The sequence below is a fragment of the Papaver somniferum genome, chromosome 11 (genome assembly GCF_003573695.1).
Source record: "Papaver somniferum cultivar HN1 chromosome 11, ASM357369v1, whole genome shotgun sequence".
NCBI lineage: Eukaryota > Viridiplantae > Streptophyta > Magnoliopsida > Ranunculales > Papaveraceae > Papaver > Papaver somniferum.
In genome coordinates this window covers 74,311,128-74,324,991 of record NC_039368.1, presented here as the reverse complement: position 1 = coordinate 74,324,991, position 13,864 = coordinate 74,311,128, and the positions used below count along the sequence as shown (strand labels likewise).

Genomic DNA, 13,864 nt, shown 5'->3' with positions numbered 1-13,864 from the left:
AGCCAAGTCTTTAATGGCAGACCTACTATAGCTTCAGCTGACTCTACACAAAAAGGTGCAAAGGCTGTTATTACAGATGATGACACTACAGAGTACTTGGCACTGGGTGTTTCATAACAATTTTAGTTTGTGTGAGACACTCGTGTGTTTTCTCTTTAAATATATGTCCTGGCAGTTATCTGTCTGTAACTTTAATTTGGATTTGAGTTTTAGTTTTATATTTTCTCTCTCCTCTGTGAATCAGAGAATGTAAGAAAAACTCAGATTTGTTTTTGTTAATGAAGAGATGAATGTAATGTTACTATGGTATCATTCGGGTGAAGAGATCTTCTCTTTTATTTTTCGATCCTGCTTCCTGCTGTTCTTCATCATCTGTTCCGTTCTTTGATTTTACAGCTTTCGGTTTTACAGATTTCTTTTAAATCATCTCTTCTTCAATCTGAGTTGCTCTTCAGTTTATTGCTTTCCTTTTTTACTTTGATTTTCATCTCTGTTATGTTTTTCATCAATCTCTTTTTTACTTTCACGATCTGTTTCTACTTTGATTCTTACTTTAATGGAACCTACAAGAATTGCTTCTCTACCTTTAAATGCAATCTCTAATATCATTCCACTCAAACTCAAGGATGATAATTATCTTGAATGGAAAGCTTTGATCACACCTTTGTTTCGAAATTTCAAGTTCAGAAATATCTTGATGTATCATTTCCTTGTCTTGTAAAATTGATATCTAGAGTTAATGAAAATCGCAATATTATCAGTCCTCAATTCACTGAACGGGAACAAGAAGATTCTACTATTCTTCTTTGGATACAATCAACTATATCTGACTCAGTCATTGGCTATGTCGTCAGAGCTTCTACTTCTCATGAGTTATGGAACAACATTGAACGCCACTTCTCCAAAGTATCTACCACTCATGTGATTCAGCTTCGAACTCGTCTTCAAACAATTAAACAAGGTACCAATTCAGTCTCTACTTTACTTGTTGATCTCAAAAAGATTGAAGATGAATTAACTGTCGCCGTTCTCCAATTTCCGATATATCAATGGTTGTTATCATCCTATCTGCTTTATCTAACGATTATGCTTCGTTTGCAACTTCGATTCGCATTCGTAGTCCACCTGTTAGCAGTACTGAGTTGCATAATTTGCTTATTAGTGAGGAATTGGTAGTAAATCAGCGTATTGCCTCTGATAAGATTGAGAATGAAGCCAAAGCTTTTGCAGCAATGCGATCTTCACCATCTTATTCATCTGGTTATTATCGTGGTGGGAGAGGCCATAATTATCGTGGTGGTAGAGGTGGACAAGGTTTTCCCAATTTCTTTCATAGATCCAACACTTATTCTCCACCTGCAGCTCCTTCATCTTTCTCAGATGATCGACCTTGTCAGATATGCATTCAACCTAGTCATAGTGCTCTTGAATGTACTCATCAAATGAAGGACGTGCACCACCAAAGAACATTCATGTTATGCTTGATGATGCCTCCATTCATGATGATGACTCTTCATGGTATGCTGATTCTGGAGCAAACAATCACATAACTTCTGATGGTACTTCTTTGGCACATTCTTCTCCATATGATGGTTCTGAAGTTATTGCTACAACTAGTGGACAAGGTATGACCATTACATCATCTGGAAATTCTGTTAAATCTATTGGTGATCATAAATTTCATCTAGATAACATTCTTGTAGTGCCTAATTCCTCTCATAATTTGTTATCTGTTCACAAATTCACTACTGACAATCTTGGCTTTATGTGAAGGATCTGACCTCAGGGAGGATTCTTTTCCAAGGGACTCATGAGAATAACTTATATCCAATTCATTTCACCAACACCGACAAACACTCCTCATCTGCATCATCACCTGCAGCGTTCTATAACATCATAACTACAAGTGATACTCTTCACAAAATATTAGGCCATCCATCTTTCCAGACTCTCCAACATGTTTGCAAGTTTTTCCAATCAATAAAGTTGCTAAGCAACCTGTCTTTTGCAATGATTGTAAGTTAGGTAGAATTCAGAAACTACCTTTTCAAATGTCCTGTAACAATGCTAGTCAACCTCTGGAGTTGCTACACATTGATTTTTGGGGTCCTTGCCATACTGCTTCAGTTAGTGGTTGTTATTACTATGCCAATTGTAATTGATGACTATCCAAAATATTGTTGGATTTTCACTATGGCTAATAAATTTGATTTCAATTCATTATATTTGTTACTCAAATATAAAATCTTCTTTCTTGTAAGATCAAAGTTCTTAGAACAGATGGTGGGGGTGAATTTTTACACTCTCTTTTTCAATCATTTTTAGCTACAAAAGGTATTTTTCATGAGTTCACTTGCCCACACATACCTGAGAAAAATGGTGTAGCTGAAACTAAGCATAAACATCTTTTAAATGTTGCTAGAATTCTGCTATTCAGTCTTTTTTGCCATCTAGATATTGGGCTGAAGCCATTCATACTGACAATTATTCTATTAACAGACTTCCCACTAAATCACTCAAGTTTGTGTATCCTTTCGAGTTTTTATTTATAAATCTCCAGACTACAACTTTCTTAGAGTATTTGGATGCTCTTGTTTTTCTTGCCTTAAACCCTATACTACCACTAAGTTGCAACCAAGGAGCAAGCATTGCATCTTTTTAGATTATAATCTTAACCAAAAGGGATACAGATGTTTAGACCCAACTACAGGCAGAATTTATATTTCAAGACATGTCTTGTTTAATAAGCAATCTTTTCCATATTTTTCTTTCCATCTCCATCTCCCACTACAACCACTGTTTCTCCCCTTGCATCCATTTCAATTGCTCCATCTTCAAGACCTTTTGGTTATGACTTGCCATTCTTCCCTGAAGACACTGCTCCTTCTCCTACCTCAACTTCTCCTACTGCCTCTATTTACAATGCTCGTAATATGATCACCAGGGGTAAACATGGAATTTGTAAGCCTAAAACATTGCTAGATACTTCTCACAAGTTGCATGCTGCTTTACTTGCTGATTCTTCTCAGCCAATTCCAACTTGTTTTTCTCAAGCTAATAAAATTCCTCAATTGAGAACTGCTTTGTCAAATGAACATGGAGCTCTTATGGAAGCCGGTACATGGTCTATAGTACCACCTGTTCCAGGCCAAAATTTGGTGTGTGTAAATGGGTATTTAGAATCAAATACAAGGCAGATGGGACTATTGACAAACATAAAGCAAGGCTAGTTGCAAAAAGCTATCATCTGCAATTTGGTATTGACTTTGCAAAGACATTTAGCCCTGTGGCTAAACCTACTACCAACAAACTAATTTTATCTCTTTATGTCAACTACAACTGGTCTATCTTTCAGCTTGATATTTCAAATGCATTCCTTCATGGTGACTTAGAAGAACCAGTCTACATGGAATAACCACCTGGATTTCAATATGAAGAGCATCCTCATTATGTATGCAAGCTACAAAAATCTATTTACGGACTGAAACAAGCTCCTAAAGCTTGGTATGCCAAATTATCCAATGTTCTTCTTTCCATGGGTTTTGTGTCTTCATTTACTGATACATATTTGTTCATAAAGTAGGTAAAAGACTTATTATATATAGCACTTGTCTATGTTGATGATATCTTAGTTACTGGGAATGGTAGTGCTTATATCTTTTCCTTTATCTCTGAATTGAATATTCACTTTCCTGTTAAAGATCTTGGTGCTCTTCATTATTTTCTTAGTCTTGAGGTGCAAAGAAGTTCAGTTGGTATTTTTCTATATCAATCCAAGTATATTCTGGATCTTCTCAAAAAGACAAACATGGTTGTTTGTAAGCCTTGCACTTCTCCTGCTGCTGAAAATTTTCAACTTACTTCTGAGGGTCCCTTGTTACCAAATCCTTCTATATACAGATCCCTTGTTGGTGCTCTTCATTACTTAACTTAGAGCAGACCTGAAATTTCTTTTGCAGTACAACAAGTTTGTCAGTTTATGTCTACTCCAACTTCTATTCATCTAGCTGCTGCTCATAGAATTGTCAGATATCTTAAGGCTGCTATTGATCTTGGTATTTGCTTCACAAAAGGTCCAATGACACTTCATGGTTATTGAGATGCTAACTGGACAAGAGTTGTCACTGATAGCAGATCGATTGGAGGTTTTTGCATTTATTTTGGTTCAAATCCAGTCTCTTGGTCAGCCAAGAAACAAGCTACTATTTCTAGATCTTCTACTAGATCAGAATATAGGGCCTTAGCAATTGCTGCTGCAAAATCAGTTTGGATTTGTCAATTATTGAAAGACCTGCATTTCTCACTTACTGCACCTCCAAGACTTGGCTGTGATAATGTCAGTTCCGTCTCTCTTGCATCTAATCCAGTCATGAATACCAGAATGAAGAGCTTAAGGGTTGACCTTCATTATGTAAGAGAACTTGTCAGGATCAAAACTTTGCAGGTTTACTATGTGGCTATTTTGGATCAAACTGCTGACATTTTTACAAAGGGATTCCATGGTCCTAGGTTCAAATTCTTAAGATCCAAGTTGAAGGTTTCATCTCCAATCACCTTACACAGGGGGGTGGGGGAGCTTCAGCTGACTCTAAACAAGAAGGTGCAAAGGCTGTTATTACAGATGATGACAGTACAGAGTAATTGGCACTGGGTGCTTCATATCAATCTTAGTCTGTGTGAGACACTCATGTGTTTTCTCTTTAAATGTTTGTCCTCGCTGTTATCTGTCTGTAACTTTAATTTGAATTTCAGTTTTAGTTATATCTTTTCTCTCTCCTCTGTGAATCAGAGAATGTAAGAAAAATTCAGATTTGTTTTGTTAATGAAGAGATGAATGTAATGTTACTAGTCTTCACTATTTTTTAGCCTCACTTAGTATCTGACTGTCTAGTATACAAAAGATCAAGAAGACCAATTTTTGCCTAGTTATTTCCAATTAAAATTTTTATTACATATTTATGTTTTTTTTTCTAAACATATGTATGTTATCAGCTTTTTTTACTTTAAACAATCGAAAAAAAAAAGATTTAGGCCCCCTATTTTCAGTTTTCGCCTAGGGTCCCTAAAAAGCTTGGTACGACCCTGATCACCCGTTTTGGTTATTCAAATCTTCCTCCTTAAAGGCCTTGACAAATAAAGCTCTCACATTAAATGGTGATGAAACCCTTGCTTCTTATTGACCTAAAAAGGCCTTTTCTAATGTACAAGCTATGGTGAGGACACTTGGCGGGATTCTATTGGTTAGGACATTAAAATTTTGGTTACACTCTGTTTACATCACGTTTTTAACCGGCCGTTAGTAACACCGTCAGCTTAAAGGTGGGTTGACTCCACTTATATTTCGATTTACAGCCAAATAATTAGTTACCGTTTACACCAAATATTTAACGGAACGTTAGAGACGTCGTCGGAAGTAGACAATACATACGTCTTAAGCTAAACCTAGCTAAAATTCTAATTGAGCTTTGCGTGCACCAATTTATTATCCCAGTAAAACTTTCCCCTCCCACCCAGAAAACCATTCTTCTCTGCCGGCTTCATCTCTCGCCTCTTTCCTTTTCTGTTCTCCTTTGATTTCTCATTGTTTTATTGATTAACAGGAACGAAGAAGTAAGGTCATTTACGTAATAGTTTAGCTTTCATCAGGTACGATTTTTCATCACATGTGTTCTAATTTTTACTGAAAAGACTGTTTTTTATTTTGTAAGTTAGGGTTTAATTCTTTTTTCTTCTTTTTATGAGTTCTTTCAATTCTTAAGTATGTGTTTGTTTGATTTTGTAAGTTAGTTTGTTACGTATTGTTTTCATTACCTAATTGGTGGAGAAGTTATCAATTTACTGACTCAAATAGGTATTACGTCTGAATCATGTCATTCCCAATTTTGTTGGAATGAATTTCGTTTTTTAGGGGTTTTATTGGTTAAGGTAGTCTCATGGCTCCCAATGTGTTCGTTTCTATAATTTATCAAAATTTTATTGGATTGGGTCACATGATTTCCTTATCATATAAACCAAAAATACTATTGATTTAGATTATCAACTAGAGTTTACTATTGATTTCCCCTAATTTGATTTAATTTTGTGTATAGTCGTTTTGATTTGATTAACCACCTAAACTCACCACTGCACTTTTCCTCCTCTCAATTTAATCAATGCTGGTGAGTGCCTGTCACTAGGATTTTCAAGTCCTGATGATTTAAATTACCCTATGCTTCAATCTAAACAAATGTAATACAGGTACCAATTATGATAATAATGAAATTGGAATTGAATTCTTAACTTCATGCCCAGTTTTTGTTTCCAGGGAATACAACTAACTAATTAAGGGATCAGAGGTGTGCCAATGGTCACCCAATTAGTAAAACATATGAAGTTAGTTTAACGAGATGGCAGATGGAGTTATTGTGTATGACATGCTAATGTAATAAAGCTATTCATTTTATGGATATACAACTTTCGGGCCATAATTTTAGTTGTTCTTATGTAATTATACATTTATGGCTTTGATGCATTAGTAGTATGTTAATATAGGATTTGAATCTACATTTCCGTACTTTGAGCTTAGGAAGAATTAGTTTTGATGCAGCTGTTAATTCCATATTGTTGTTAACCTGAAATCTCCCGGAATACTTGATCATTTTGTTCTTCCTACCACACCTACCCAAGCGAAATACTCATACCCTGTGAAAGCTAGAATTCATGCTGGCATCTACATGGTCAAGGAGATTATTATAACCACAAATCAATTAATAACTTTGATATCTTCATTGTGAAATCCACTTATGTATACCATATTATGCCTTTATGTGTTGTTGATGCTTTGCAGGTCATCTTTCCCTTAGGACAAGTGGAATTTTACGCAGCTTACACATGTTAACAACAAAATCATCCTAGATGAGAAGAATGATCCCGTTGTGAGAATTTTAAGAGTCTATTTAATAACTAGATTCGAGAAACTTATAGAGGATCTCAATTTGTTTGACTAGCTAGGAAGCCAGGTTAAGTAAGTTTTTATATTTCTATGGTGATTGGAAGTTTTGGTTTGATAACTCACATGTATTTAATATGCTTAGCAGTTTTAAGAGTAACAAGGTATTCTTATGTCAATGATGTCATAGTTCTTTCCAATAATTTGTATACCGTTGGAGTTAATATTTTAATACTAATTACTAAATTATATTTTTTCATTATTTGGTTTTCAATAACATAGTTTAATTCGAAAAAGGTTCCGCTTTCAGGTTTTTTCTTAACTAATTGATTTGGGCCAGTAGGCACTGTACACACTTCATGTTTATATGTTGTTTTTCATGTGCCTATCATTTCGACGTGGAGTGTTTGGTGGTTGATACACTAAATATATAACCATGCTTAAGTCACGCATCGGCCTTTGACATGTTGTTAATGTTTTGTTTGATTGCAGATGCTCATCAAAGGACATCCATTCTGTCAGCCACACGTATAAAACCTGAGAAAATTTTCTCTGGACTTGGTAAGCACCGTCTGCAGATATCAAACAATTTCCAGTTCCTATGCATACATTTTGATTGACAAAAAGGTGCTTCGGTTCGTCTTATTTTTATATTTATATAGTTTGGTACAAGATCTGAAAGTCTGTATTACTGAATATTGGGGAATGGAAGGACGGTTTGAAATGTATTAGGCTAATGGTTTTTTCAAACGAACCATCTACAACCATAAAGTGAAGGGAACAAAAACGAGTACGTGATATAGATTCGCATTCCTACCTAACTTTGATAGATTTGGAATTTCTATGATCAATTTTTGGAGGTATGTGAAATTATCCATATTATGATTCGCGAGTGTAGTGTTAGCACCATTTTTTCTAATTACAGTAGTGGTTCGTCAGTTTTGGTTATACTAAAGGAACATGAGTTGTTTAGTGTCAGCACCATTCCATCATTTGCTGTCTTAGCTCAGTTGGTAGAGTGCGTGGCTTTCCGCCACGAGGGCGTGGGTTCGATTCCCACAGACGGGAAATGTTGGGGCAATTTTGAACCAAGTAGAATTAAAAAAAAAGAATAGCAGAACGTTTTAGAATTATAATTAGGTTCTTTGAGGTAAATGAATTCTTGACATAAAGTAGCAGGTTGTTGTAGCACTTAATTAGACACAGTGTGGTGATCAGTTGATGAAAAATAGAACAAAGGGTGTAAAGAACCTCTTTGGCCCATTAAAAAACTAAAATGTTTGGCCCATCAGAAAACTTAATTGTGGCATAGACAGTAGATACCATTGAGCTTTATAAGAAAACGATTCATTTCGAACAAGTATGAAATAATAGATAAAAATAGGTTTTGTTGTCCGTTGAAAAGAATACAAATAACTCAGTTGGGAAAAGAATGCAGTGTATATTCAAGAGACTTTGGAAGCTTCCTTTACTGCCAAGAGAGAAATTATCACATGTTATTCAAGATGGAGATGTGAGATATCCTTTTTGTGCTCAAGATTGTCGTCTTGAACTATACATATGAACTATTTTTCTTCTAATGTCTGTAATTCTCTCCCCATTATAGGTCACCTGCTACATATATTTATATTAATCAACATAGATTGTGGACATCGATTTTTTATTTCAATCCTTACAATGTAGCCTGGAGATTTTTCATGGGAGTTCCCATGGTCAATCAAGAATTGTTGGGTATAACTGCTGGTGTACCTGTGTACTAAAAGAGAAAGGATATCTTCTTGCAGAACTAGAGAAGCAAATAATATGGTATTTGGTCTTGCAATGAGATGCAAACAAACCTATTGTCATTATGATCTTTGGTATATATTTTCCTCGATGTGTTTTAAATTTTTTAGCTTTGCAGTAGATTTGGGAACTTGCAGTGTGGTTGTTTGGCGATTGATTCATGTGTGTCCTGTTGGAAAGATAGCTGGAATGAGCTTCAGGATCTGAGAGGACTCTTAGTGGTCCTGTCAAAGGAAATAATTCATACGATCATGTTAGAGATACCTATGTAGGCATTCTAAAGATATTTGGAATGAGACTCGAGATCTGAGAGGACTCTTAGTGGTCATGTCAGAGATAATAATTAATAGGATCATGTTAGACTCGGGATGAAATTTTCAGAGAAATAAGATTAATTAGATTTTTCGTGTCTGTTTACTGTTATTATCTAATGAATGAGCAGTTTTAGGATTTGCTCGAACAATTCATGTTTGTATTCACCAAGAATTAGATTGCCTGCTCATGGCTTTGTTGGTCGATATATTAATCCTATATGATCGAGTTCGGCTGAAGTTATGGGACATGGACTTACTATGGGATTGAATGGAGTGAGAAATCATGGTTTGTCAAATGGTGCAAAGATGTGATAAGACAAGATTAGAAAACCACAAGGCATGAACAGAAGTTTACGATGGGGAAAAATTAAGACAAGAAAAAATTACAAAACCAGAAGGCATAAGCAGAAATTTTACGCGTTATAATGCAAAGAACAAAAAATTCTAAGCATGCATCGGGACGGGCGAGGCGAAGCCGAGCTACACAAAATAAAAAATTCATGGGGACCAGGCGAGGGAAACCCGAGCCATACCAAATCAGAAATCCTAAGCATGCATGGGACGGGACGAGGCGAAGCCGAGCCACAACAAATCAAAAATGCTCGGGGGACGAGGCGAGGCGAAGCCAAAACCTCACCAAATCATAAATCCAAAGCATGCATCGGGACGGGGAGAGGCGAAGCCAAGCCAAGCATGCATTGGGACGGAACGAAGCGAAGCCGAACCAAGCATGCATTGGGAATGGGTGAGGCGAAGCCGAGCCACACCAAATCAAAAATCCTAAGCGACGGGAGGGGCGCGACACCAAATAAAGATGCACAACGAGGCAAGGCGAAACCACGTCAACCAAACCAAAAATATGATTAGAAAAAAAGATTTTCGGGTCCGCCCGGTGTGTCGCACGGGCACAAAATCTAGTCTGCTTTCAAAACTAAAATAAGACAATCACAAACATAATACATCATCCTTTATTTAAAATTTTAGTAGTAGTGGACGATACAAGTAAATACTTCATTAGAACAGTGCACACTGCCATGTATATGCATGCATGACTTCATCGAGCAGTATTACTACCCGATAGTAGGTGTTTGGACAACCTTTCCAGCTTCATTGACAAAAACCCAAACCCTATCACATCTGAAGTCCAATGTTGTTGGGGTTCCTTCTAGCAACACAATGGCATTCACGTTAGGATTCTGTCTTTCAATTATTCTTGCTGCAGTTCCCCCATTAAACCCAACTAACTCAGGCCATGAACTTTTACCTGCAGTACAATTTAGCAAGCTTTTAATATCATCATCATGCGTTAATTCATGAGTTAGCATATAATTTGTATGCTTTACTTATTAAACAGAAGAGTATAAAATGCAAACGGAAAGAACTGACCTGGGCATTCTGAAATCATTTTGATCGGATTCTCGTACATTTTCATAATTATTTTGGTGTTAGTTTCTTCCTTGGGTTGGTGATTTGTTAGTTTATCCCATCAAGGTATAAATAGGCTTCAGGAGTCGATCGGATTCTCTGATATTCACATGACCATTCAAACCTTCAACATTATTTGATTGGTTATTGTTAATTGTTCAAACGTGCACCATTTGATTATTGACTATTACATAAAAGAAAAATAGGTATGCTTGCTTTTCTTTCCAGAGTGTTTAGTCAATGAATTTTTCTTTTTTCAGAAATGGTAAATCCCACACGAAATTTATAGGACTACAGTAAAACTAACAAAACTTTACAAGAGTCGGTTTCGAGAGAATTTCAATCCATTAGTGATTTTTCTTCTTTACATTTGAAACAAAAGTAATTTAGGGATGCATGATCAAAAATGAATTTCTTTTAAAATTGATTTCTTAGAAACTAGAAAATTGATTTGGACGGACCACAAATGAGCCTAAAGCTGAAAGAGCTATGCCCAAGTGGTGTTCCTTATCAGAAAATCCATTTCCCCACTGGCCTCGACTTTCTAATAATAAAGAACAATTAATCAGGGATATATAAACTAATTGAGGATATTTTATTGTAGTTGTTGGCATGGCTTTTCAATAAAATCGACATAATCCATGGATTGCCGGGATTGAAAAATCATGCCAACAGTGAAATATCTCCCAATTTATTTATGTATCTCCCAATTGCATGTTCATAATAAATACTAACAGCTACAAACGTGATAAATCATCCTTTATTTAATAATTTTGATAGTAATGGACGATACAAGTGACAACTTCCTATTACAGATCTTCATACGTGAATTTATCGAGCATATAGTACTACCCATATTCTAGGTAATTTTAGGTGTTCGGATAACCTTCCTGGCTTCATCGATCCAGACCCAAACCCTGTCACATCTGAAGTCCTTGGTAGTTGGGGTTCCATCTAGCAACACAATGGCGTTCACGTTATGATTCTGTCTTTCAATTATTCTTGCTGCAGTCTCCCCACTGTATCCAACTAACTCAGGCCATGAACTTTTACCTGTGCAAACACCAATTTGGTTAGGCTTCAATATCATCATCCTATGTTAATTCACGGGGCGCATAATTTTGTTCATTACTTGCTAAACAGAAGTATTTGTAAATAGAAAGAATAGAAAACATACCTGGGCCGCATTCTGATGCCATTTTGATCTACTGTTAATTTCTTTCTTGATTTGGTTTGGTGATTTGCTAGTGTATAAATAGGCTAGGAGTAGATCGGGGTTCTTGGATATGCTTTTAGTCTTAGCAATTCAAATGTACATACGTAGCCGCCCGCAATATTTGATTTTTGACTCTACGGGAGTGAAAGAAGAAAATTGGTACTCATCCTTGACTTTTCGTTTTACTTGGAAACAAATACTCCCCGTTTCTAGAAAAATGTTACTTTCATTTTTTCCAATTTGGCCTAAAAATAAGCCAAATAAAAAAAGTAAAAGTAATATTTTTCCAGAAACATAGGAAATATGATTTAAGGACACGTGGTAGTCGAATAGTACGACACGAAGCTAGAGTTGAATAACATTTGCAGCTCGGTCTAGTCTCCAAAGATGCATGAAGCCGTAGATAGATAATGTATCGGTGAATGCTAATCAAGAGGTTTTTCTCCCGAAAAAATCACGATTTATAAAGGGGATACCAATATTACTTAGGATGATATCAATCTATATAGGATAAAAAAAATATATTAAGCGATCCTAACCGTTGGATCACTGAATTGGTATCACCTCCGCTAATAGTGATATCTGCCGTTATAAATAATGGAAAAAATTCTGATACACACAGTCCTTGGGGACCACTGAGGAATAATAGGGGCGGGTTTTTGGTACGTCATTTTGTGTGTTGTCGGAGAATTCTCGAAAAAAAAGTCTGGTCACACAAATCATTTTTGTACTGTATTATCTTAATTAAATCACATCACAGTTGTGTATGAATTGGACGAGTCCCCAAAGTCCCAGTTCACATCACCTATCCATATCTATGTATATTTTTTTTTAGGAAATGGGCTATATAGTCAAAATTAGATGTTTTCTGGGTCAAATAGACAGTTAGGATTCGGTCTGGGTCAAATAGCCAATGGAGAGGAGTTTACGTTAATACCCTTTTGGAAGGGATATCTTCTTCTCGTCTTCTCCATCTCCTCAAACATAAACCAGATCTAAAAAAACCAAAAGAAAGCTCTCGTTTTCCATCACTTCTGCACCCTCAGCTTTCTTGTTTTCCATCCATGATTCGATGTCAATCTTTGCATCATTTACTTCGATCTGTAACCAATTTTTTCGATCCATAAGTATTTTATTTCTATAATCTCAACTGTGAGCCATCTTTTTCCTTGAATTTTAAACTGTAACTTTTTATATTTCGTCTTGTAACAGTAGAAAAAAGATGGAAACCCATTTTTTTTCATCATCAGTAAAGAAGAGTAAAACAGGAATCAACCGTGAAGACGTTTTGAATCCCCTTTTATTTCATCATTGTCGGTGGATTTTTCTGTGGTACGAAACATGAAGTGAAATCCCTATTTTTTTTTAGTATCAGTTTTCTGGTGGTATTTGGTTTGATTTAGTGGTGGTGATATTCAGTTCTTGGCTGTAAGAATCAAAGAAGATGAATTTGAGATGGGATTGATGGATGGGTTTGTTTTAGAGAAGTGAAGAAATTGCAATCGAACGATGAAGATGAAGAAGATGGTTCCATGTTGAATCTGGTGATGATAAATTTTGTTGATTCGTTTTCTTCTTTGACGAGGTAAGTGATTACAAGTTCTTCATTTATTCATTATGAATTGATAGTTTGTTTTGTCAATCTATGAGATTGTGTGAAAGATTAAGGCTAAATTAGAAGGTTTTTTGGATGTTTAGATTGATTACAAAACTGAATTTTTTGATGTAGATTCAAAGATATGCATGTACCTAGCTATTTTGCATAAACAGTTTATGAAGTGATTTTGTTCTACATACAAGCTTCAAGTCAGAAATAATTGGATGCAACTGTTATCATTAATTTGAATTTGGTTGAAATGATTTTCATCCATGTCTAAACAAGTATGAAACTTGTATCATCTTGTTATAGACGAAACCGGTATCATCCTATATTAAACCCAAAAACTATGAGATGAATGCATTATAGACTTTTTATTTTTCCTCATTGCTTAAACATGGATGAAACGGGTATCATCCTGTTTTGAATTTGATTGGATTATTTTTCATCCATTTTTATGGTTTGGATTGAATTGCTTAAACTAGTTTGAGATTAATTGAATTAGGCTTGGATGAAACTGGTTTCATCCTGTTTTGGGTTGAGCTGAAGTTGTTTTGGGTTTCATCCTTTACTAAATTGGGTTGAATTTGCTTTCACCA

General features: G+C 35.6%; 1 protein-coding gene, 1 long non-coding RNA gene and 1 other non-coding gene across 3 annotated transcripts; 2 read left to right on the top strand and 1 right to left on the bottom strand.

Moving 5' to 3' along the window:
- Window positions 1-5,502: 5,502 nt before the first annotated feature.
- Window positions 5,503-8,316, top strand: LOC113322494. The gene is made up of 2 exons (XR_003347153.1): window positions 5,503-5,646; window positions 7,421-8,316. It is a non-coding gene; the product is annotated as an uncharacterized LOC113322494 (long non-coding RNA).
- On the top strand, window positions 7,924-7,996 carry TRNAE-UUC. The gene has a single exon. It is a non-coding gene; the product is annotated as a tRNA-Glu (tRNA).
- A 1,553-nt stretch (window positions 8,317-9,869) lies between the features above and the next one.
- On the bottom strand, window positions 9,870-10,630 carry LOC113322492 (inhibitor of trypsin and hageman factor-like). The gene is made up of 2 exons (XM_026570579.1): window positions 10,414-10,630; window positions 9,870-10,291 (listed from the first exon to the last, which is right to left on the bottom strand). Exons 1-2 carry the CDS (start codon window positions 10,457-10,459, stop codon window positions 10,098-10,100), a joined length of 240 nt encoding a protein of 79 aa, XP_026426364.1. The 5' UTR covers window positions 10,460-10,630; the 3' UTR covers window positions 9,870-10,097.
- Between the last annotated feature and the right edge of the window lie 3,234 nt (window positions 10,631-13,864).

Excerpts from the sequence above, each read along its gene's own strand:
- LOC113322492 (XM_026570579.1), bottom strand. The coding sequence starts at position 10,459 with ATGAAAATGTACGAGAATCCGATCAAAATGATTTCAGAATGCCCAG. Across the intron at positions 10,292-10,413 it reads AATGATTTCAGAATGCCCAG|GTAAAAGTTCATGGCCTGAG; the intron begins GTCAGTTCTTTC and ends ATTGTACTGCAG.